This window comes from Lithobates pipiens, unplaced genomic scaffold (genome assembly GCF_037356315.1).
Source record: "Lithobates pipiens isolate NorthernLeopardFrog02 unplaced genomic scaffold, aLitPip1_a1.2 Scaffold_25, whole genome shotgun sequence".
NCBI classification, from domain to species: domain Eukaryota; kingdom Metazoa; phylum Chordata; class Amphibia; order Anura; family Ranidae; genus Lithobates; species Lithobates pipiens.
In genome coordinates this window covers 236,935,704-236,959,486 of record NW_027507787.1, presented here as the reverse complement: position 1 = coordinate 236,959,486, position 23,783 = coordinate 236,935,704, and the positions used below count along the sequence as shown (strand labels likewise).

General features: G+C 47.6%; 1 protein-coding gene across 2 annotated transcripts; it reads left to right on the top strand.

The window, feature by feature from the left end:
• The first annotated feature begins 469 nt into the window (after window positions 1–469).
• AVPI1 (arginine vasopressin induced 1) lies at window positions 470–23,783 on the top strand. Of its 2 annotated transcripts, none has more exons than XM_077455691.1 (3): window positions 470–719; window positions 18,252–18,586; window positions 22,794–23,783. In XM_077455691.1, exons 1-3 carry the CDS (start codon window positions 708–710, stop codon window positions 22,984–22,986), a joined length of 540 nt encoding a protein of 179 aa, XP_077311817.1. In that variant the 5' UTR covers window positions 470–707; the 3' UTR covers window positions 22,987–23,783. The 2 variants fall into 2 exon arrangements, with proteins under 2 accessions (XP_077311817.1, XP_077311816.1); XM_077455690.1 differs by lacking the exon at window positions 470–719 and adding an exon at window positions 12,808–13,000.

Here is a 23,783-nt window from a genome sequence, read left to right as displayed (position 1 = left end):
TTACTACACCCCGCGCTCCTCCATAGTAAAGATACACTGAGAAGGGGAAAAGCGGACATCTTGTTACACCCACCGGAGTTTTGCATTTTACACTTTGTTTTAACAGTTAACTGAGTTTGTATAGTGAAATACAGCACTTAGAACTCAGTCTGGCTGGTTAGATGTTGAATTTTAAAAGCAGCGGACTTCTGTCAGATTAGCAAACCTGTGAGATGAGCAGGCTTGCCGCTGCTTTTAAAATGCAACATCTAACCAGTCAGACGGAGTTCTAAGTACCGTATTTCCCTATATTAGCTCACTTTATTGTTAAAAATAAGTGTAAAATGCAAAACTCCGGTGGGTGTAACAAGATGTCCGCTTTCCCCCTTCTCACTGTATCCTTACTATGGAGGAGTGCCGGGTGTAGCAAGATGGCGGCGACGGAACGTCACTTCTGCTACACATTCTGACGGGTCGCCGAATCTGACGAATCACAGGTGGCAAACCGCTCACCTCGCACAAGGCTGATCGTGACGTCAGTTACACCTCACCGCCACGTGGGCCTCGCCGAGTCCTTAGTGCCACGCCCGCCGACCTCTCCGATTGGCCGGGGGCGTGTCCTGCGCGTTACCTGAATGCAGAGAACTGGTTACGGGTCAGACGGAGAGGAGGAGGAGGCGGGGCAATGTTCTCCTGGGGGGAGAGCGTGACCGGAGACGGGGCTCCGCATGTACGGACAGGTCTGTGATTGCCACTGTGACGTCAAACACAGGGCGAGTGTTGTCACATTATTATAAATCTCCATTGTCATATATGTATATATATATATTTTTCTGTATGTGTCATATGGGCAACGTCCTCATACTAGTCTGTGCCGTACACGGAGTGTCATACTACATCTGTGCTGTAGAAGGAACGCCCTCATATACTACGTCTGTGCCGTAGAAGGAACGCCCTCATACTATGTCTCGGAGCGTCCTTATGCTACGTCTGTGCCGTACATGGAACGTCCTCATACTGCGTCTGTGCCGTACACGGAACGTCCTCATACTGCGTCTGTGCCGTACACGGAACGTCCTCATACTGCGTCTGTGCCGTACACGGAACGTCCTCATACTGCGTCTGTGCCGTACACGGAACGTCCTCATACTGCGTCTGTGCCGTACACGGAACGTCCTCATACTGCGTCTGTGCCGTACACGGAACGTCCTCATACTGCGTCTGTGCCGTACACGGAACGTCCTCATACTGCGTCTGTGCCGTACACGGAACGTCTTCATACTACATCTGTGCCGTACACGGAACGTCTTCATAATACGTCTGTGCCGTACACGGAACGTCTTCATACTACGTCTGTGCCGTACACGGAACGTCCTCATGCTACGTCGTCATACACGGAACGTCCTCATACCGCGCCTGTGCCATACACGGAGCACCCTCATACAACGTCTGTGCCGTACACGGAGCGTCCTCATACTACGTCTGTGCTGTAGAAGGAACGCATTAATTCTACGTCTTGGAGCGTCCTTATGCTATGTCTGTGCTGTACACGGAACGTCCTCATACACGGAACGGCCTCATACTACGTCTGTGCCGTACACGGAACGGCCTCATACTACGTCTGTGCCGTACACGGAACGTCCTCATACTACGTCTGTGCCGTACACGGAACGTCCTCATACTACGTCTGTGCCGTACACGGAACGTCCTCATACTACGTCTGTGCCGTACACGGAACGTCCTCATACTACGTCTGTGCCGTACACGGAACGTCCTCATACTACGTCTGTGCCGTACACGGAACGGCCTCATACTACGTCTGTGCCGTACACGGAACGGCCTCATACTACGTCTGTGCCGTACACGGAACTCATACTACGTATGTGTCTTACACGGAGCGTCGGCATACTACGATTGTGCCGTACATGGAACGCCCTCATACTACGTCATCGTACACGGAACGCCCTCATACTACGTCTGTATCGTACACGGAGCGTCCGCATACTACGATTGTGCCGTACATGGAACGCCCTCATACTACGTTGTCATACACGGAACGTCCTCATACTACGTCTGTGCCATACACGGAGCATCTGTGCCGTACACGGAACGCCCTCATACTACGTCTGTGTCGTACACGGAACGCCCTCATACTACGTCTGTGTCGTACACGGAACGCCCTCATACTACGTCTGTGTCGTACACGGAACGCCCTCATACTACGTCTGTGTCGTACACGGAACGTCCTCATACTGCGTCTGTGCCGTACACGGAACGTCCTCATACTGCGTCTGTGCCGTACACGGAACGTCCTCATACTGCGTCTGTGCCGTACACGGAACGTCCTCATACTGCGTCTGTGCCGTACACGGAACGTCCTCATACTGCGTCTGTGCCGTACACGGAACGTCCTCATACTGCGTCTGTGCCGTACACGGAACGTCCTCATACTGCGTCTGTGCCGTACACGGAACGTCCTCATACTGCGTCTGTGCCGTACACGGAACGTCTTCATACTACATCTGTGCCGTACACGGAACGTCTTCATACTACGTCTGTGCCGTACACGGAACGTCTTCATACTACGTCTGTGCCGTACACGGAACGTCCTCATGCTACGTCGTCATACACGGAACGTCCTCATACCGCGCCTGTGCCATACACGGAGCACCCTCATACAACGTCTGTGCCGTACACGGAGCGTCCTCATACTACGTCTGTGCTGTAGAAGGAACGCATTAATTCTACGTCTTGGAGCGTCCTTATGCTATGTCTGTGCTGTACACGGAACGTCCTCATACACGGAACGGCCTCATACTACGTCTGTGCCGTACACGGAACGGCCTCATACTACGTCTGTGCCGTACACGGAACGTCCTCATACTACGTCTGTGCCGTACACGGAACGTCCTCATACTACGTCTGTGCCGTACACGGAACGGCCTCATACTACGTCTGTGCCGTACACGGAACGGCCTCATACTACGTCTGTGCCGTACACGGAACTCATACTACGTATGTGTCTTACACGGAGCGTCGGCATACTACGATTGTGCCGTACATGGAACGCCCTCATACTACGTCATCGTACACGGAACGCCCTCATACTACGTCTGTATCGTACACGGAGCGTCCGCATACTACGATTGTGCCGTACATGGAACGCCCTCATACTACGTTGTCATACACGGAACGTCCTCATACTACGTCTGTGCCATACACGGAGCATCTGTGCCGTACACGGAACGCCCTCATACTACGTCTGTGTCGTACACGGAACGCCCTCATACTACGTCTGTGTCGTACACGGAACGCCCTCATACTACGTCTGTGTCGTACACGGAACGCCCTCATACTACGTCTGTGTCGTACACGGAACGCCCTCACGGCCATGCCTGTGTGTCATATGCAGAACGTCCTCACATTGAATGTAAAAAAAATCTATAATCCCCTCCCTCACCATGCAGCCCACTGCTACACTCTGCAGATTATTTCATAATCTCCCTCTAATCAGATTATTGTGATCTGCGCTGTGATTGGCTGGTTGCTGGTCATTCACAGCTGATTGTACGTCAGACTCCTATTCCCTGGTTGTGTTCCTCATGTGTGAGTTGTCAGAGGTGACGGGGGATTTGCAAAGGGCTACATCCGGCCCTCGGGCCGCAGTTTGGACACCCCTGCTCTGCACTATCGCGACATAGAATCCCGCCCAGCGCAATCCTCCCGATCCGCTCTGCACTGTGCCGGTCGTGGAACGTCCTTACACCATGTCTATTCTTTGGAGGGCAAGGGAGACCCCCAATTGACCTCAATGTCTCCAACAAGAGTCGCCTGTCCATGCCGTCATAGTGAGCTGATTACCCCCCTATAGGTAAAAACAATACAAATAATATATATTAACCCCTTCGATACCGGATACCTTCACCCCCTCCCGCCCAGGGCAATTTTCAGCTTTCAGCGCTGTCACACTTTGTATGACAATTGTGCGATCGTGTAACACTGTACATAGATGACATTTGTATCATTTTCTTCACACAAATAGAGCTTTACTTTGGTGGTATTTAATCACCTTGGGGGGGGGGGGGTGTATTTTTTGCTAAACAAACAAACAAACAAAGAGAGAAAAATAAATAAAAATAAGAATACATAAACTTATAAAATCAGGTAATTTTTCTCATTCACTGATGTGTGCTGATGAGAAGGCAGTAATGGGCACTGATTGGTGGCACTGGGTATTGATGGGCAGCATTGATGGGCACTGAGGTGGCACTGATGAGGCGGCACTGATTGGCAGCACTGATGGGTGACACTGGCCACTGATAGGCGGCATTGATGGGCACTGGCAGCGCCAATGTGCACCGATGGGTGACACTGAGGAGGCAGTTATGGGCAGTGACTGGCGGCACTGATGAGTGACACTGAGGAGGCAGTTATGGGCACTGATTGACAGTGATTGGCGGCACTGAGGAGGCAGTTATGGGCAGTGATTGGCGGAACTGATGGGTGACACTGAGGAGGCAGTGATGGGCAGTGTTTGGGGGCACTGATGGGTGACACTGAGGAGGCACTGATGGGAAGTGATCGGTGGCATTGATGTTAACTGATGAAGTGGCTACACTGATTGGAAGCTGACACTGATGGGACTGCCCTGATGACCAGCTCTCCTCTTCTCACGCTGTGACGGCACAAGGAAAGGAATGCTGATAACCTGCAAATGTGTTTACATTGTGATCGGCTGTCATTGGACACAGCTAATCACATGGTAAAGGGCCGCTGTGATTGTCCCTTTGCTCTTCGCTGTGTCCTAAAAGCAGATATCGGAGAGCGCGCCTGCCGGGGCACGCAGGCAGCATGATCATGGGGGGGGGGCCTATGATGGCCTAGCGGCAAAGTCAGCCCGCGCTGTAGCTGTCATTTGGCTATAGCATGGATGGAAGCACAGAAGCGGTTAATAAATAAAAAGTCGTTTTTTTGTTTGTTTTTTGTGTTAAGTCCCATACACACAACATATAAGACCCCTTTCACACCAGGGCGTTTTGCAGGCGCTATAGCATTAGAAATAGCGCCTGCAATCCGCCCTAAAAGAAGCTGCACCATTGTGTGTAGTGTGAAAGCCCAGAGGGCCGGTGCGCTGGCAGGACGTCAGGGAAAAGTCCTGCCAGCAGCTTCTTTGGAGCGGTGAAGGAGCGGTGTGTGTTTACCGCTCCTCCACCGCTGCTCCCCATTGAAATCAATGGTGTAGCGCTGTAATATATTGCGGTGTATTGCTGGCGGTTTTAACCCTTTCTCGGCCGCTAGCGGGGGGGGTAAAAGCACCCCACTAGCGGCGAAACGCGGCGCAAATCCGGTGGTAAAACACCGCTAAAAATAGTGGCGTTTTACCACCGACGCAATGGGCGGTGTGGTGTGAAAGGGGTCTAAAGAGCACAGTGCAGGGCAAGCACACGTATGTAAACATCAGTTGCGCAACACGTGAGGTCTGGTAAACAAACGTTGGGTGTGAGAAGAGGAATTCCCGGGTCATAAATCACGGCTCACTCTAAACTGATGACCTGTAAAGGCTTTCACCCGCTTCATAACGGTAGGACGCCCCCAAGTGGTCACACCGAGAGATTGTCTGTCTGTCTGTCTGTCTGTCTGTCTGTCTGTCTGTCTGTCTGCACCCACAGACTTCATCCCGGGAATCAAAATTTGCCGCTTTTCCCGGGCTCTGCCATGCGATTGCGGAAGCCCGGGGGCGATGCAACGGCGGCACTAATAGACCCCACACCTCTCCATAAAGAGTACCTGTCATGGCCCATGTCACAAGGAATGTTATTCATCTCCTGTGATGGCAATAAATTTAATACAAAAAAAAAAATATGAGGTAGTGTGTGTGTAAAAAAAAAATATATATATATTTAAATAAAATAATATAAAGTGCCCACCCCCGTGCTTATGCGCAAATGCGAGCGCATACGCACACATATACTATAAATCCCACAAACATATATTATATTTTGCAAATAATTTTTTTATATATATATATATATATATATATATATTATTTCTATTCAACTTTTTAAATAATTTCATGAATTTAAATTAATATGAATTTATTATCGCCACACTTTTAGTGCAAGAAAAGCTCAAGAAAAATGCATCCCTTTAAATTCTATGTATGCCTTCCCTCGGGTCCGTTGCACTTCCATTGTGTTTAAAAATCTTGCTTGCTGCATTTTTGGTCGGTTTAAAAAAAATAAAATAAAAAAAAAGTACCAAAAATGCATCTCCCAGATAAAACGCATTGAAAACGCATCAATAACGCACCCGTGTTATGTTTTCGGCGCAGTTTTTGAGTCACATGACCTATGAAAAACGCAAAATAAGCGCGGCAACATCGTGTTTTCGGCGCCATTATCTGCACCTTTTTTTCTATATCAGAAAAGTGCCAAAAAAACAATTTTCGCCTGATATGTTTCAGCCACTGAAAATGTTTTTTTTTTTTTTTTTTTTAAACACTTTATTTTAAGAGGCCTCTGAAATTTTGGTGCATCTCTATCTTTTATGTTTTACAAAAAAAAAATGGGGTGCTATATATTGTGTTTGTGTGCAATAAAATTCATTAAAGTGTATTTCCCCCCACCCCCCCCAAAAAAAATTGCGTTTGAAAAATCGCTGCGCAAATACCATGTGACATAAACCATTGCAACACCCATTTTTATTTTATTTTCTAGGGCCTCTGCTAAAAATAAAAAATATGTTTGGAGGTAATTTTCTAGTGAAAAAACAAAAAAAACAAAGTAGATTTTTTTTTTTTTTCCGTGATTGTGAGAAGTGTCAGTATTGGCTCTGTAATGAAGTGGTTAAATAATCGCCTATAGAGAATTTGGGGTACTGTCGTGTGTGTGGTTTTTGTTTTTGTTTTTATTTTTTTGTTTTTTGCAATTTCACAAGCGTGCCCAATTTTAAGACTTGACATGTTTGGTATCTGTTTACTCGACGCAACCCAACTTTTTTTTACGTTTTTAGCAAAAATTGGTTATAATATTGTGTGTGTTCGCACTAAAGCCCCTTTCACACTTGTGCGACTTGTCCTGCGACTTGGGACTGCAAAGTCGCATGGCAAGTCGTACCCCCCCCCCCCATGATTTCCAATGAGTACCGTTCATCTCTGCACCGACTTCGAAGTAGCCCCCTGTACTACTTTGGTGCGACCTTGATGCGAGTTGAGGTCCACAGACCTCGGGTTTACACCGGCATTCCCTGAAATCGTGTCAAAATCGCGTCTGTTAACATCGCAGTAAAATCTCACGACTTTGACGTCCCGGTAGTGTGAAAGGGGCCTTAGGCTCTGTTCTCACGTATGGGGGGAGGGGCGACAATTTTGGTAAAAAAAAAACATGCAAATTGAATCGCGGGACGCCCGTCACCCCAAAGGAGCTCCTGTATTTGTTTTGGGGTGACGGGTGTCCTGCGATTTCTGTTTGCGCGTTTTTAACCGCGATTGTCACCCAATGAATTGAGGGAAAGTCCTGCCTCTTTTTGGGGTGCTATTAAAAATCAACGGGCAATGCATCGGCAACGTCCAATGAAGAGGAAGGAATGACTTCCGGCGTCCTGCGATGTGCCGCTGTTGCAATGATTCCGCCCGAAAATCGGAAGGCGATGTGAATGGAGCCTAAAATTTTAGTGTTTTTGGGGGTTTTTTCCCCGGAAAATATACATTTTATAAATAAATGCGCCAATGTCTTGCGACATTAAAACAGTGGTAGTTGCATTTTTTTTTTTTTTCTCCAGGGTCTCTGCTTTTAGAAAATTATATACTTTTTTTTTCCTTTTTTTTTTCTACCTCAATTGTCACCCAATGAATCGCGGGAAAGTCACTGCCACGTTTTTGGGGTTGCTATTAAAAATCAACGGCCAATGCACCAGGAACGCACGGGCGTCCAGCGATATGCCACTATTGCAACGATTCTGCCCGCAATTCAGAACGAAACGATGTGGCGGAGCCTAAAATTAATTTTAGTGTATTTTTTTTTATTTTTATTTTTTTTCTGGAAAAGATACATTTTATAAATAAATGCGCCAATGTTGTGGGAGATTTTTAAAAAAAATGCAACTACCACTGTTTTATTCTCCAGGGTCTCTGCTTTTAGAAATGTATATACTTTTTTTTTTGGTTTCTACCGCAATTGTCACCCAATGAATCGCGGCAAAGTCACGCCGTGTTTTTGGGGATGCTATTAAAAATCAACGGGCAATGCACCAGGAACGCACGGGCGTCTGGCGATATTTCGCTATTGCAATGATTCCGCCCGCAATTCGGAACGCGGTGATGTGACGGAGCCTAAAATTTATTTTTAGTGCATTTTTTTTTTTTCGGAAAGATAAATTTTAGAAATAAATACGGCAATATTGTGCGACATTTAAAAAAAAAATGCAACTACCACTGTTTTATTCTCCAGGGTCTCTTTTTATTCTCTTTTTTTTTTTTTTGGGGGGGGGGGGGGGTTACAGTAGTTTCTAGCAAAAAAAAAAAAAAAAAAGCAGAACGTGTGGGGAGAAAAAAAAAAGTAAAGAATGGCCCGGCATAGAAGTGGTTAAGGTGGAATTTTGCAATCCATGTTCTGCGGGCGATGATGCGACTCTTCCACCTCCGATGGTTCCAGTCTTTCCAGTTCCAGGGCTCCTGATGTCATCCTGCAGCGAGGGATTTTATTGCACAGGGTTGTTATTTCCTCCGTTATCTCCTGGATTGACGTCAGCGGCCAGTGCTGGTGTGCACATTCTTCCTGCACTGCATCCTGGGAGATGTGATCCCCAGCCAGGCATTTCATTCCCAGTCACCATGCTTACTAATGGGAAATGTTGCAGTCGGGACAGATCAGCCTCTCTCTCCGATCGAATCCCTCCATCCAATCGTATTCGGGGCTGTGCATGCGCAGGGCGGCTGTCATAACACGTGTGGCTGTTGTGGATTATGTTTAGAGAAATCGGAACCTGACGCAGCTCGGCGCTTCCTCACCTGCGGATAATCGGCGCAACGTTTTGACGCGTGACGAGCTACAGATTTAAAGGGTAACGCTACGTTTACTTTTAAAGTGGAACTTCACTTTATCAACATTTTGCTTCTAGCATTAGTAAATAGAGATGAAGGTATATTATATTTACTTGTTTAAAAAAAAAAAAAAATTGTATTAACATTTTCTTCCATTACTTTCTGACTTGGGCCAAAATGATGTCCTACGTTTTTAGTATTTTATTTTTATATAATAATAAAATAATAATTTTTTATATATATATATATATATATATATATATATATATATATATATATATATATACCCTCTGTTTGCTCTTGTACCAAATTGTAATGTAACTAATGTCTGCCCTGTAAAGTACTGCGCAAACTGTTGGCGCTATATAAAACCTGTATAATAATATGATAATAAAATTATATATATATATATATATATATATATATATAAACTTTTTTTTTTTCAAATTTTTTTTTAAATTTTTTTTTTTTTTTTTTTGAAGATTTTAGAACAAGCCCATCAAAAAAACAGGTGATAGAGGAGCAGAAATACAGAAAGGCGCAGGGCGCCATAGGGCAGAGACGCACGTACAGTAAGGATGCATTAATTTACATGAGAATACACAGGCAAAAAAATTTTATGAAACCCATTCACCAAAAAAAAAAAAAAAAGCAGTGTAGTGTTACAAAAAAGTTTTTGATAAGCTCTTTATTAACCACTTCTGGACAGAGCCTATTTCTGGCACTAGTTGCTTACAAGTTAAAATCCGTATTTGTCGCTATATATATATATATATATATATAATATTATTATTATTATTATTATTATATTTTTTTTCTTTATTATGTTTGGAAGTTCTAAGTAATTTTCTCGCGACACACTCATATAATATTTTATAATATATTTATATTAATATTTGTTATATGTACATAAAATATATATATATATATATATATATATATATATATATATATATATATATATATATATATATATATAATACATTTTTTTTTTTCCCGAAGACCCTAGAGAATGAAATGGCGGTTGTTGTGATATTTTATGTCGCACAGTAGTTGTTTGCGCACCGGTCTATCTAATGCGATTTATTTTTTTATTTTATTTTTTTTATAATAAGAAAACAGTAAAGTTAGCCCAATTTTAATGTGAAAGATGATGTTACCCCGAGTAAATGGATACCTAACATTTTACGCTTTTAAAATTGCGCATGTTCGTGGAATGGCGACAAACTATGGTACTTAGAAATCTCCATAGGCGATGTTTAAAATTGTTTTACCGGTTACGTGTTTCGAGTTACAGAGGAGGTCTGGTGTTAGAATTATTGCTCTCACTCTAACGATCGCATCAAAACCTTGCGTGTGTGATTTGAACACCGTTTGCATTTGCGGTCATGACTGTATGCGTTTTCTTTGGTGCATGAGCTCGCACGGCGCGCTTTAAAAAAAAATAAAAAATTATTATTTTTATTATTTTTTCTTTACATGAAAACTGTCCCTTTTTTAAAAAGAAAATCGGAACACTTTTATTGCTGTCGCAAGGAATGTAAACATCCCATGTGACAGTAATAGGTGGTGACAGGTACTCCAGACCAGTCACCCTGCAGGGGAGAGCAGAGAGGGGCCCTGTAGGCTACTCCTACTGTAGAAAAATACAGGAGGGGCGGAGACAAGACCAGTCACCCTGCAGGGGAGAGCAGAGAGGAGGGGCCCTGTGGGCTCCACCCACTATAGAAAAGTACAGGAGGGGCGGAGACAAGACCAATCTCCCTGCACAAGTGCATCCGCCCCGTGTGAAAGGACCCTAAGAGAGAGCAGAGCCAGGGGACAGCAGGCTCCACCCACTACAGGAGGGGGCGGTGACAAGACCAGTCCCCGTGCACAAGGGAAGGGGGCAGCAGTGAGCGGTCTATATTACAGGAAGTCTCACACTGGATGATTGCACAGATCTGGAAGAAACGGAGAACACACATGACCGATGGATGTAGACAACATTTGGTGATCCCAGGGGGGGGTACATGCCAGAATGCGGGCCGGGAAAGGGACGTCCAATGCGTTTTCCTTCACCGCACTCAAACACACTGCCCTTTATTTTTAGTTTTTTTTTTTTTTTGGGGGGGGGGGGATAAGAATGTTTTTTTTTTTTTACTCCAATTCATCTAGGGCTGCCTAAAGTAAATGTTTGGAATGTCATGAGAAGTGATCTGCGCTTTCATTGGTCATCTCCAGTAATGACAGCGTTGTTGCTGAATAAACCGGCCCGCAATGTAAAAACTGCTCCAGTCCATGGAGATGTATTGGGGGAGGGGCATACATCTACCGCTGATCTGAGTTCTGGAGAACGTGAAATCCTCTCATTGGTGCATCTGGTCTATGAGACCGCAGTGTGATTGTGTACTGCATACAGTATATACTATGTATGGGGGGGTGATTGTATACTGTGTACAGTATATACTATGTATGGGGGATGATTGTATACTGCATAGAATATATACTATGTATGGGGGGAGATTGTATACTGCATACAGTATATACTATGTATGGGGGGGTGATTGTATACCGCGTACAGTATATACTATGTATGGGGGTGATTGTATACCGTGTACAGTATATACTATGTATGGGGGGTGATTGTATACTGCATACAGTATATACTATGTATGGGGGTGATTGTATACTGCATACAGTATATACTACGTATGGGGGGTGATTATATACTGCATACAGTATATACTATGTATGGGGGTTGATTGTATACTACGTACAGTATATACTATGTATGGGGGGAGATTATATACTATGTATGGGGGGGTGATTGTATACCGTGTACAGTATATAGTATGTATGGGGGGAGATTGTATACTGCGTACAGTATATACTATGTATGGGGGGGGGTGATTGTATACTGCGTACAGTATATACTATGTATGGGGGGGGGGGTGATTGTATACTGCGTACAGTATATACTATGTATGGGGGGGTGATTGTATACCGCGTACAGTATATACTATGTATGGGGGGGTGATTGTATACCGCGTACAGTATATACTATGTATGGGGGGGTGATTGTATACCGCGTACAGTATATACTATGTATGGGGGGGTGATTGTATACCGCGTACAGTATATACTATGTATGGGGGGGTGATTGTATACTGCGTACAGTATATACTATGTATGGGGGGGGTGATTGTATACTGCGTACAGTATATACTATGTATGGGGGGGGTGATTGCATACTACGTACAGTATATTGCATGCGCAGGAGTTGGCGTCATCGCGGCTCCGGCCAATCACAGAGCCCGCGATACCCGTAAAAGCAACGCCGGGAGCGATGTCGGCCGCATACTGGCTCATTATGCCTTTGCCTTGCAGGTTTTTTCATTTATTTGATTCTTGATCATTTAGGATTTTGTGGTCTAAAATTTTAGCTTTGCTGCTGAGACTTTCATTGGCTATGTATTCATTTTTGCAACATGGTCTTGAATAACTTTGTTAGGAAAAATATATATATATTTATTATTATTATTATTATTATATATTTTTTTTTTGTGCAAATGAACAAATCTTGGTTACATTTGTGGGAGGATTTTGTAGTATCGCCTCCCATAGAAAATGGTGAAAGGAGAGGTATTGTGAGGAATCTGTCGGGGTGTACTCGTGTATGCTGAGCTCTGTGTATATAAATAATTACAATGGATCATCTTGTGTTAAGTAACGGTGAGTCATGGGGGCAGCTGCTGCTCGGCAGTTGATGGGATTGGCGGGGATCCAGCACAGGATGTGCGAAGCTCGTTAATCGCTGGTAAGTCAGGAAGTGACTTTCACGGATTTATGCGTCTCGGGTTATCGTTGGCAGATGGGATGCACATCATCTCCCGGTGCGTTGCCGCCTCTCCCTGCACTCGGCGACCTGACATGCCGCTGTTTGGTGCCGTGGTGAAGCGGGTGACATCCTGCCCCGCTAACCACAATCCTCTGCTAAATGTGAGTATGTCAGCACAGGCGTGAAACTGAACACAATGTGAAGCCAAAATCTTCTTCTACTTTTTTTTTATTTTTTATGGTGACCTTATTTTAAAGTTCACATGCGTTGTGAAGGATGGTGGAAAGGAGGGGGAGGGGGGTAGTTATAGATCTTTTCCCAATTTGTTTCAGTTTTGGATATGTTCTGGAAGTGCTCGGATCCTCTCTGGATTTTTGTTGTTGTTGTTGTTGTCTGTGTCCTGTATTGGGGATTTTCTTTCACTTCCTGTCCTGGTGACCACATCCTCAATGAGGAATAGCTCAGGTGTTGCGAGGTAACGTTGCTTTTATGTGGGGCGGACACATAGGGAATACAAAGTGGTAATTACAACTCGGGTAATTAGTTTTGCAAGATGCATCCCGGATTATTCGAGCTGTGATGTCACAAAAGACTTTGGGCCTATTGCCACCTGAAACTCAGTTTTGCATATGCATTTTCATGCATTTGTGGTGCAAATGCAAAGTGGCCTCCCCGTACGGCTTTGGCGCAAAGTGGCCTCCCCGTACGGCTTTGGCGCAAAGTGGCCTCCCCGTACGGCTTTGGCGCAAAGTGGCCTCCCCGTAAAGGCTTTGGCGCAAAGTGGCCTCCCCGTAAAGGCTTTGGCGCAAAGTGGCCTCCCCGTAAAGGCTTTGGCGCAAAGTGGCCTCCCCGTAAAGGCTTTGGCGCAAAGTGGCCTCCCCGTAAAAAGGCTTTGGCGCAAAGTGGCCTCCCCGTAAAAAGGCTTTGGCGCAAAGTGGCCTCCCCGTAAAAAGGCTTTGGCGCAAAGTGGCCTCCCCGTAAAAAGGCTTTGGCGCAAAGTGGCCTCCCCGTAAAAAGGCTTTGGCGCAAAGTGGCCTCCCCGTAAAAAGGCTTTGGCGCAAAGTGGCCTCCCCGTAAAAAGGCTTTGGCGCAAAGTGGCCTCCCCGTAAAAAGGCTTTGGCGCAAAGTGGCCTCCCCGTAAAAAGGCTTTGGCGCAAAGTGGCCTCCCCGTAAAAAGGCTTTGGCGCAAAGTGGCCTCCCCGTAAAAAGGCTTTGGCGCAAAGTGGCCTCCCCGTAAAAAGGCTTTGGCGCAAAGTGGCCTCCCCGTAAAAAGGCTTTGGCGCAAAGTGGCCTCCCCGTAAAAAGGCTTTGGCGCAAAGTGGCCTCCCCGTAAAAAGGCTTTGGCGCAAAGTGGCCTCCCCGTAAAGGCTTTGGCGCAAAGTGGCCTCCCCGCAAGGCTTTGGCGCAAGGTCTTCTTTTTCTCCCGCAAGGCTTTGGCGCAAGGTCTTCTTTTTCTCCCGCAAGGCTTGGGCGCAAGGTCTTCTTTTTCTCCCGCAAGGCTTGGGCGCAAGGTCTTCTTTTTCTCCCGCAAGGCTTGGGCGCAAGGTCTTCTTTTTCTCCCGCAAGGCTTGGGCGCAAGGTCTTCGCCCTTGTACACACGGTCGGAGATTCCGACGGAATGTGTCCTATCGGACCGTTTTGTCGGATATTCCGACTGTGTGTGGTCTGCATCAGACTGTTTCCGTCGGAATATCCGATGGGCCAACTTTTCCAACTTGCCGGTAAAATTTTCCGACAAAATGCTCAGATCGGACATACTCCGATCATGTGTAGCCTACTCTGACGGATAAAGTGCCACGCATGTTCAGATCAAATTCCTAGACCAAAGCTATTGGCTACTAGCCTGAACGTAGTCCCATCGTAACGAAATAACGTCATCACGTTATGTACAATCGGATTTTCCGACAACTTTGTCCGACCGTGTGTATGCAACATCACTTCCGGACCTCTTATGGAATTTGGTTGTCGGAATCTCCGACCGTGTGTACAAGGGTTTCTTCTCCCGCAGGGCTTTGGTGCAAGGTCTTCTTCTCCCGGAAGGCTTCAATGCAAAAACGCCTGCCACATCAATTTAAAAAAAAAAAAAAAAACTATCAGTTTTCCGCCAAGTGCATCCGGAATTTTCATTTCGGTGCACCACTAAAATCAGGTTTTGAGGGGAAAAAAAAATATTGAAATCCTATTGCAGTATGTATTCTTATCTCGGACAAGTCCTTCCTATTGTTCTCAGCCTCCTCCATTCCCCAAATTGTGATCTGACTTCCTGTTAGAGGGTGGCTACGTTTTTTGTTCTCCGTCATCCCACTGTATGTAGGAACATAGCCCCCCCCCCCTTACTGTGGGATGTGGCCTGTGCCTTGTGGGAATGGTGGCCTGTGGGTTGTGGACGGTGGCCTGTGGGAACTGTGGCCTGTGGGAACTGTGGCCTGTGGGAACTGTGGCCTGTGGGAACTGTGGCCTGTGGGAACTGTGGCCTGTGGGAACTGTGGCCTGTGGGAACTGTGGCCTGTGTCTTGTGGGAACTGTGGCCTTTTGTCTTGTGGGAACTGTGGCCTTTTGTCTTGTGGGAACTGTGGCCTTTTGTCTTGTGGGAACTGTGGCCTTTTGTCTTGTGGGAACTGTGGCCTGTGTCTTGTGGGAACTGTGGCCTTTTGTCTTGTGGGAACTGTGGCCTTTTGTCTTGTGGGAACTGTGGCCTTTTGTCTTGTGGGAACTGTGGCCTGTGTCTTGTGGGAACTGTGGCCTGTGTCTTGTGGGAACTGTGGGTTGTGGCCTGTGGGATGTGAACTGTGGCCAGTGTCTTGTGGACTGTGGCCTGTAGGATGTGGCCTGTGGGATTTGGGATGTGGACTCTGTAGTGTGCATAGAGCAGTGCACATGACCGTAACTTGCCTGCACTGCTTGAGCCAAGGAAATGAGGGGGAAATTAGAAGTTCAGGAGCTCACAGAGGACATGAAAAGGAGGGCAAAAAAACACAAAAACAATATCCTTAAAAAATCAATGACCGGACATTGAGTAGAGGACGTGTATGGATTATGTTTGGAGAGTAAGGATGTTGTTTAGTGTCACTGTTCAACTTTTACTTAAAATCGCATTGGCTTACAGCTCTGAATGCTGCCATGAAAATTATCTTACATTCATTTGTTCAACAACCACTTCTTGCTTTTTTTTTTTTTTTTCTTCCATTTCCTGGTGAGACACTGAAGGCTTCCTCACCAGTGCCGGCCCCCGTGGATAAGGTACGCAAAGAATAAAAAGCCTGCAATTCTCAAAGTATTGGTTTGTAGCTCTTCATTAATAAACCTTTTCAAATATGTCTTTCACACAGTGCTTTAGGCAACTAATTGTCATTCACTTAGGGTTTATGTCTACTTTAAATGTCACATCCCCACCACCACCACCACCCAAGCTGCTTTAGAAGAAGCCGCGTGTAAGCTCCATGTCCGTCTCATCAGAGCTTACACATGGATCAGGGCTTTAGGACCTTCTTACCCCAACCCCCAATATGACGGCACTGGTGCATTGTGGGAAGGATGGGTTGAGACCCCATGCTCCCCATACCTAGTAAGGTATTCCCGGGTGGAAGAGCAGAGTAAGTTGCGGGGAGGGGGTGGTCATTAAAGTGATGATTGTATGAGTGCGGTCAGGGCACAGGATGAATTTAGACCACGTGACTTCTCTATATTTAGAGAAATAATAATACTGTTGATGTCAGAAAGCAGAACTAGTTTCAACAGGGAACTGAAAGTACTTCCCCCCCCCCACCGAATTAAAATGATTAGTACATTGGGCTCCTTGACACGCAGGTTACAGATGAAGCCCAAAACACAATGTTCTCATCCCTCCATTCTAGAGACGTCCCGGATCTGAGCGCCACACACAAGGATTTCCCGACCTCTGACCCTCTAGTGCCCCCTGTAAGTAGAACTAATCTCTGCAGGAAGGGGAGTCATTATCTATAATGCTGATTTGCAGAGTGTGATTAGCGCAGGGTTATGGGTGCCGATCGACCTCTGCACCACATCTCCACATAGCAGATTGGGCAGCGTGCTGCGAGTCATTCTGCACTTGTAGCAAGTTGGAGCTCTTGGGAGCGTCACCTTGTAGGGGGGAGATGCCTGAGAAGGTCGCCTCGCAAGGGGGGGGGAGAGGGGGTCCTGGGAAAGTTGCCTTGAAGGGGGGGGGGCAGATACTTGGGAAAGTCACTGTGCAGGGGAGGGGGATGCCTGGGAGGGTCGCCTTAAGGGAGAAATGCCTGGAAAGGTTGCTTTGCAGGGGGGTGTCTGGGAGGGTCCCCTTGCGAGAGGGGGGTGCCTGGGAGGGTCCCATTGCAAGAGGGGGGTGCCTGGGAGGGTCCCCTTGCAAGAGGGGGGTGCCTGGTGGCAGGGTCACTTTGCAAGGGGAAGGATGCCTGGGAAAGTTGCCTTGAAAGGGGGGAAAGTTTGCTGTGCAGGGGGGGGGGGGCCTGGGAGGTTTGTCTTGCAAGAGATGAATGCTTGGAAGGGTCGCTTTGCGGGGGGGGGGGGGATTAGGAGTGTGCCTGGAAGGGTCCCCTTGCAAGAGGGGGATGCTTGGTGGGAGGGTCACTTTGCAGGAGGGGAATGCCTGGTGGGAGGGTCACTTTGCAGGAGGGGGATGCCTGGTGGGAGGGTCACTTTGCAGGAGGGGGATGCCTGGGAGGGTCACCTTGCAAGAGGGAGATGCCTGATAGAAGGGTCACTTTGCAAGGGGAGGGATGCCTGAGAAAGTTGCCTTGCGGGGGGGAGGGGGGGGATGCTTAGGAAAGACCCCTCGTAGGGAGGGGGATGCATGGAAGCCTTGCGAGAGGAGAATGCCTGGGGGTGGTCCTCTTGCTAGATGGGGATGCCTGGAAGGGTCCCCATGCGAGAGGGTCACTTTGCAAGGGGGGGGGATGCCTGGGAAAGTCACCTTGAAAGGGGGATGCTTGGGAAAGTTTGCTGTGCAGGGGGGGGGGGGATACCTGGGAGGGTCGCTTTGCAAGGGGGAGGTTGCCTGGGAAAGTCGTATTGCAAGAGGCGGGTGTCTGGAAGGGTCGCATTGCAAGGGGGGGAGATGCCTGGGGTCTATGTATGTACAGTACATCCTCACACTGACCGATTCTCTCTCTCTCTCTCTCTCTCTCTCTCTCTCTCTCTCTCTCTCTCTCTCTCTCTCTCTCTCTCTCTCTCTCTCTCTCTCTCTCTCTCGGCTCTGTGGGGGGGGGGGTTACAGTAATTTCTAGCCAAAATGCAGATTTTTAGCAAAAAATTTAAAGAATTGCCCCAGTAGGTAGGTGGCTAAATTGCGAGCACCAATGACGTGTGATATAAAATACTGTAGGAGATGTTACGCTGTCTCCGATTGGATCCTCACCGTTTCCTGTTGTTGTCTTCTTCTTCTTCTCCTTCTAGTGGTTTCCTGGTGACCTGGTCATGGGCACTCCGGCGTCGGTAGTCAGCTCCCCGGCATGGCAGGCTCCAGAACCGCGGACCCGGAAGAAGGCCTCCGCCAACATCTTCAAAGACATCGACCTCCTGCAGTTACAGACGCTGTTCCGCGCCGGCGGCGACGAGTGCGCAGAGGAGCGAGCGCAGATCATCTACAACTATGCAGGAGACCGGCACATCGCTGACGCGCTGATGAAGCTGCGAAGGAAGAAACGGAATAAAAACGTTCATTCTTCATCGGGCAAACTGAGCGGTGAAGGGATCGCAGCGCTGTCCGTGCAGAACTTCAGCAAGCTCTGGTAAGTCGTGACTTTGTTCTAGAAGCTTTCTATTTAATCCATGCCCAGCGAGCGTACGCCAATATACATCCTCGTAGAAGGCCGTCTTCTCTGCAGCTGCATATTGCATGCCTGTGTTTGCGCCGTAGCCCGCTCCATGACACCCCCTACAGGATGGAGCTGTCCCCAGCAGCTCCAAGTCTTGTACTAATGATTGGGAGCTGGGAGGACCATCTCCTGTTCACACGATCGTTGGGATAGCGTGTGATTGGCTATCGTAGTGATCACCTACTAAAACTCTCCCCTGTACCCCTCACCATTCCTCCCACTGACGCCAATGATGGGGCACCATTCCTCCCACTGACGCCAATGATGGGGCACCATTCCTCCCACTGACGCCAATGATGGGGCACCATTCCTCCCACTGACGCCAATGATGGGGCACCATTCCCCCCACTGACGCCAATGATGAGGCACCATTCCCCCCACTGACGCCAATGATGGGGCACCATTCCCCCCACTGACGCCAATGATGGGCACCATTCCCCCCACTGACGCCAATGATGGGGCACCATTCCCCCCACTGACGCCAATGATGGGGCACCATTCCCCCCACTGACGCCAATGATGGGGCACCATTCCCCCCACTGACGCCAATGATGGGGCACTATTTTCCCCCCACTGACGCCAATGATGGGGCACCATTCCCCCCACTGACGCCAATGATGGGGCACTATTTTCCCCCCCACTGACGCCAATGATGGGGCACCATTCCCCCCACTGACGCCAATGATGGGGCACCATTCCCCCCCACTGACGCCAATGATGGGGCACCATTCCCCCCACTGACGCCAATGATGGGGCACCATTCCCCCACTGACGCCAATGATGGGGCACCATTCCCCCCAATGATGGGGCACTATTTTCCCCCCACTGACGCCAATGATGGGGCACTATTTTCCCCCCACTGACGCCAATGATGGGGGCACTATTTTCCCCCACTGACGCCAATGATGGGGCACTATTTTCCCCCCCCACTGACGCCAATGGATGGGGCACTATTTTCCCCCCACTGACGCCAATGATGGGGCACTATTTCCCCCCCACTGACGCCAATGATGGGGCACTATTTTCCCCCCACTGACGCCAATGATGGGGCACTATTTTCCCCCCACTGACGCCAATGATGGGGCACTATTTTCCCCCCCACTGACGCCAATGATGGGGCACTATTTTCCCCCCACTGACGCCAATGATGGGGCACTATTTTCCCCCACTGACGCCAATGATGGGGCACTATTTCCCCCCACCAGATTAGAGAGAGCAGGGTTGTGGGAGAACTCCACCACCGTATAGTTCTGCACTCACCACCACCGGCACCTGCATGTACATGCTGCTGCTGTACCAATGTTCTCTCCCTGCTGCACCTGAATGCCCTCCACCCCCCACCCCAGACTCCCCCGACACTGCTCTCCACATTCACTGCCACTCTATAATGCACACTTCTGTATTCAGCCTATTCAGTGGCTCCTGGCTCCTTCCATAGGAAGCTGCTTTCTATTATGGCACATGTACAGGCTCAATCCCAAGCCATGCTTCCTCCATCCATAGACACAGTGAGAATGGCTCGGACCCGACCCCTCGCTCCCTTTTCACAGGATTTGATTGACAGCAGCAGGAGCCAATGGCTCTTGCTGCTGCCTCTCTGCCCTGTGAGGAGGGAGAGAGCAGAGAGAGATGCTGTTCGTGTACAGGGCTGGAGCGGACTCATATAAGTATAACCAATTTTGACCTACAGGTAAGCCTAGATTAAAGCTTACCTGTAGGTCCAAGAAATATCTCCTAAACCTACACAGTTTAGGTGATATTGCCGAAAGACAGCGGCGCGCAGCAGGCGCACTGAGCGCGCTGTGGTCAACGGCGATATGCCACGAGTGGCGGGCTCCCATGCGCATGCGTGGGAGTGGCATCATCGCGGCTTCGCCGTATGACAGCGGCGGAGCAGCGAGACCCACCGAGAAGATGAATGCGCCAGACTACAGGGCACAGCGGTGACTTCGCTGGCTCCTGTGTCAGGTAAGTGACACATAATGGACTACGATGCGATGCATAGTAGTCCATTATGTTTTACCTTTGCAGGGAATGAAAGGGGAAGTAAACCCATCAGGGTTTACTTCCTCTTGAAGGACAGTAAACTGGCCCTTTTTGTTTAGAAAGTTTGGAGACCCAAGTTGTGGATCTAGAGGTATGCAACTTAAATTTTATATCTTCTGGGACCCCGTGACTGTATGGACTGCACGGGCTTTTGTAATGGGGGGGGGGGGGGGGAATGTTGTAAGACCTGAATGTTTTTTTTAACCAAAGGTATAAAAAAAACAAAAAAAACCCCTACTGTCAGCTCCCCCCGCCCCCCCCCCCCGCCTAAATACCTGACCCCAATCTTCATCCAGCGCTGCTCTCTCGTTCTCTTCCTCACTGGATTCAGTGGGAGCCATTGGCCCCTGCTGCTGTCAATCAAATCCAGTGATTGAGGGCGGGGCCACACCGCACTGTTGGGGGCGAGGCCGAGTCCTGCTGCCTGTGTCCATGGATGCAGCAGCGGGCACTCTGCAGCGCACCCGCACGAGTGCCCCCATGGAAAGCGACTCTCCGTGGGGTCACCCGATGAAGAGGAGGAGCCCAGACCACCACCGGGGGAACCCCAGAAAAGGAGGATCGGCCGCTCTGTGCAAAACCTTTTGCATGGAGCATGTATAACATGTTTTTTTTTTTTGTTGTTGTTGTTTTTTAACCACTTCCATAGCAGGCCTATTCTGGCACTTCTCTCCTACATGTAAAAATCATAATTTTTTTGCTAGAAAATGACTCCCTGGGACAGTATATGTTTTTTTTTTTTTGTTTTTTTTTTTTAGCAGACACCCTAGGGAATAAAATGGCGGTTATTGCAACGTTTTATTTGCGCAATAATTTTTCAAACGCCTTTTTTTTTTTTTTTTGGAAAAAAAAGTGTTTTCGTGAATAAAAAAAATAACAAAACAGTAAAGTTGGCCCAATTTTTTTTTGGTATAGATGATGTTACGCTGAGTAAATAGATACCTAACATGTCACACTTTAAAATTGCGCACACTCGTGGAATGGCGCCAAACTTCAGTACTTAGGCGTACCATAGGCGACGCTTTAAATTTTTTACAGGTTACCAGTTACAGAGGTCTACTGCTGGAATTGTTGCTCTCGCTCTAACGCACGCGGCGATACCTCACATATGTAGTTTGAACGGTGTTTACATATGTGAGCGGGACTTACATGCGTGTTCGCATCTGAGCGCGAGCTACCAGGGACAGGGACAGTTTTATATTTTTATTTTTTTATTATTTTATTTTTTACTTACATTTTTTGGGGGTTTTTACACTCTTTTTTTTTTATTTTTTATACTTTTTTTTGATCACTTTTATTTATGAACATCCCTTGTAATAGGAATCTATTGTGACAGGTCCTCTTTATGGAAAGATGCGGGGTCAATAAGACCCCCCCATCTCTCCTCCAGGCTGGAAAGCATGAGATTGAGAGAAAAGAAATACATTTTGTGGGGGTTTTTACACTCTTTTTTTATTTTTTATACTTTTTTTTTGATCACTTTTATTCTCTCATCCAGGCTGTAAAGCATGAGATCGAGAGAAAAGAAATTCACCGATCTCATGCTGACAGCCGTGATCGTGGCTTTGTTTACGTCCGGGAACCTGTGCGTGACGTCATAACATCGCGCCCGGGCCTCTGACGGTAATAGAGATGACTGGTGACTGGAAATCTCTATCGTTGTCATCCGACGCTGGACGATTCTTTCTCAATGGCACGGGAGAGCCCGGAGAAGCACCGGATGACGCGCGCGCGCGGGGGGGGGGGGGGGGGGGCGGGGCGGGGACATCCCCACCTATAAGAACGATCAAGCGGTAGAACTGCCGCTATGATCGTTATTATTGTGCACAGAATCGCCAGCTGCAAAGAATGTCTGAATGATGCCTCTAGCTGCAGGCATCATTCAGATATCCCCTCACACAGTCAAGGATGTCATGTAACGTACTGTGGTAGGTAAGTGGTTAAATAACAAAATCTTTACAATCGCTTTAAGGAAACTCATGCTGATTGGTTTATATTGTCCTCTTCTGCCTGTTCATATCTCCGTTCTTCTCTATGATATAACTCCTCCTCCTTCTATGATCTTTTTTTACAGCATCAATGATAGTGGCCACAGAGGAAGCACGTCTTCTGAGGAGGATTCTGAGCGCTCCAATGAAATCGCACCGGTTGAGCCGCCGGTCTCCGGAACGAAGAAACAGCCGATGGCTCAAAGAACTAAACACGAGCTGAGGAGGCAGCAGCAGCAGAGGCGGCTCTCGGGGTATCTGCACCAGATAAAGCGATGAAGGACGGAGGATGGGGGGTGGGAGGGGGGGAGTTGTTGCAGCTGTCTCAGATATGTTTATAGAAATCCAGGACTACATGTGTCGCCCCCTTCTGGACTGGAGGAATACAACATATTTAAGCACTACAGGGGGAGGGGGAAATCTGATAGTTTAGAAATGGTTTGGAACTCCTATCGGTGACTTTCCCCGTGGTGGTCAAAGACGATGTATGGGGGGGATGTTCTCACCTTGACTATGCTGCTCATCAACTGCGCCGATGTTCCGGGAGCTCCTTGTATTGTTGGTTGGCCACACGAATAGTCGTCTTCATCTGCTCTCGGTGTGGCATGAACGAGCAGCATGGGAATGGCACTAATATAGGTTTGTTTTAATAAAGCAATATTAACCCCTTTCTGGCGGCCCTTTTAAGATGATCATCATGCTGGAGCAACGTCATCTCTTTATTTGGCAATACCTGGGCTTCCTCCATTGTGTGATCACCGTGATTGGCTGTCACAGGGATCTGGGGCCAGTTAGGTGACCATGAATGGTCGGTTACAGCTCAAAAAAAAGAGTGGCGCATATATGCGCCAACTTGGCATTAGGACCACGCTGCAGCACATCTGTGCGGGATCTGAATAAAGTGGGCGGAGATAGAGGAGAAAACGCTATTTTTTTTGTACATAGAGGCCATTGAACATGTTATGGTGTATATAGGAATGATTCTCCCTCAGATGTATTTTGCTGCCTTATTTCAAAACGTGTGTTTAATATTTAATTAATCAAAGATCAATAAATAGCAATAATGACAAAAAAAA

Coding starts and splice junctions, on each gene's coding strand:
- AVPI1 (XM_077455690.1), top strand. CDS start 12,848: ATGCGTCTCGGGTTATCGTTGGCAGATGGGATGCACATCATCTCCCGG. Junction 13,001..18,251: donor ACCACAATCCTCTGCTAAAT/GTGAGTATGTCA, acceptor TTCTCCTTCTAG/TGGTTTCCTGGTGACCTGGT. Junction 18,587..22,793: donor CAGAACTTCAGCAAGCTCTG/GTAAGTCGTGAC, acceptor CTTTTTTTACAG/CATCAATGATAGTGGCCACA.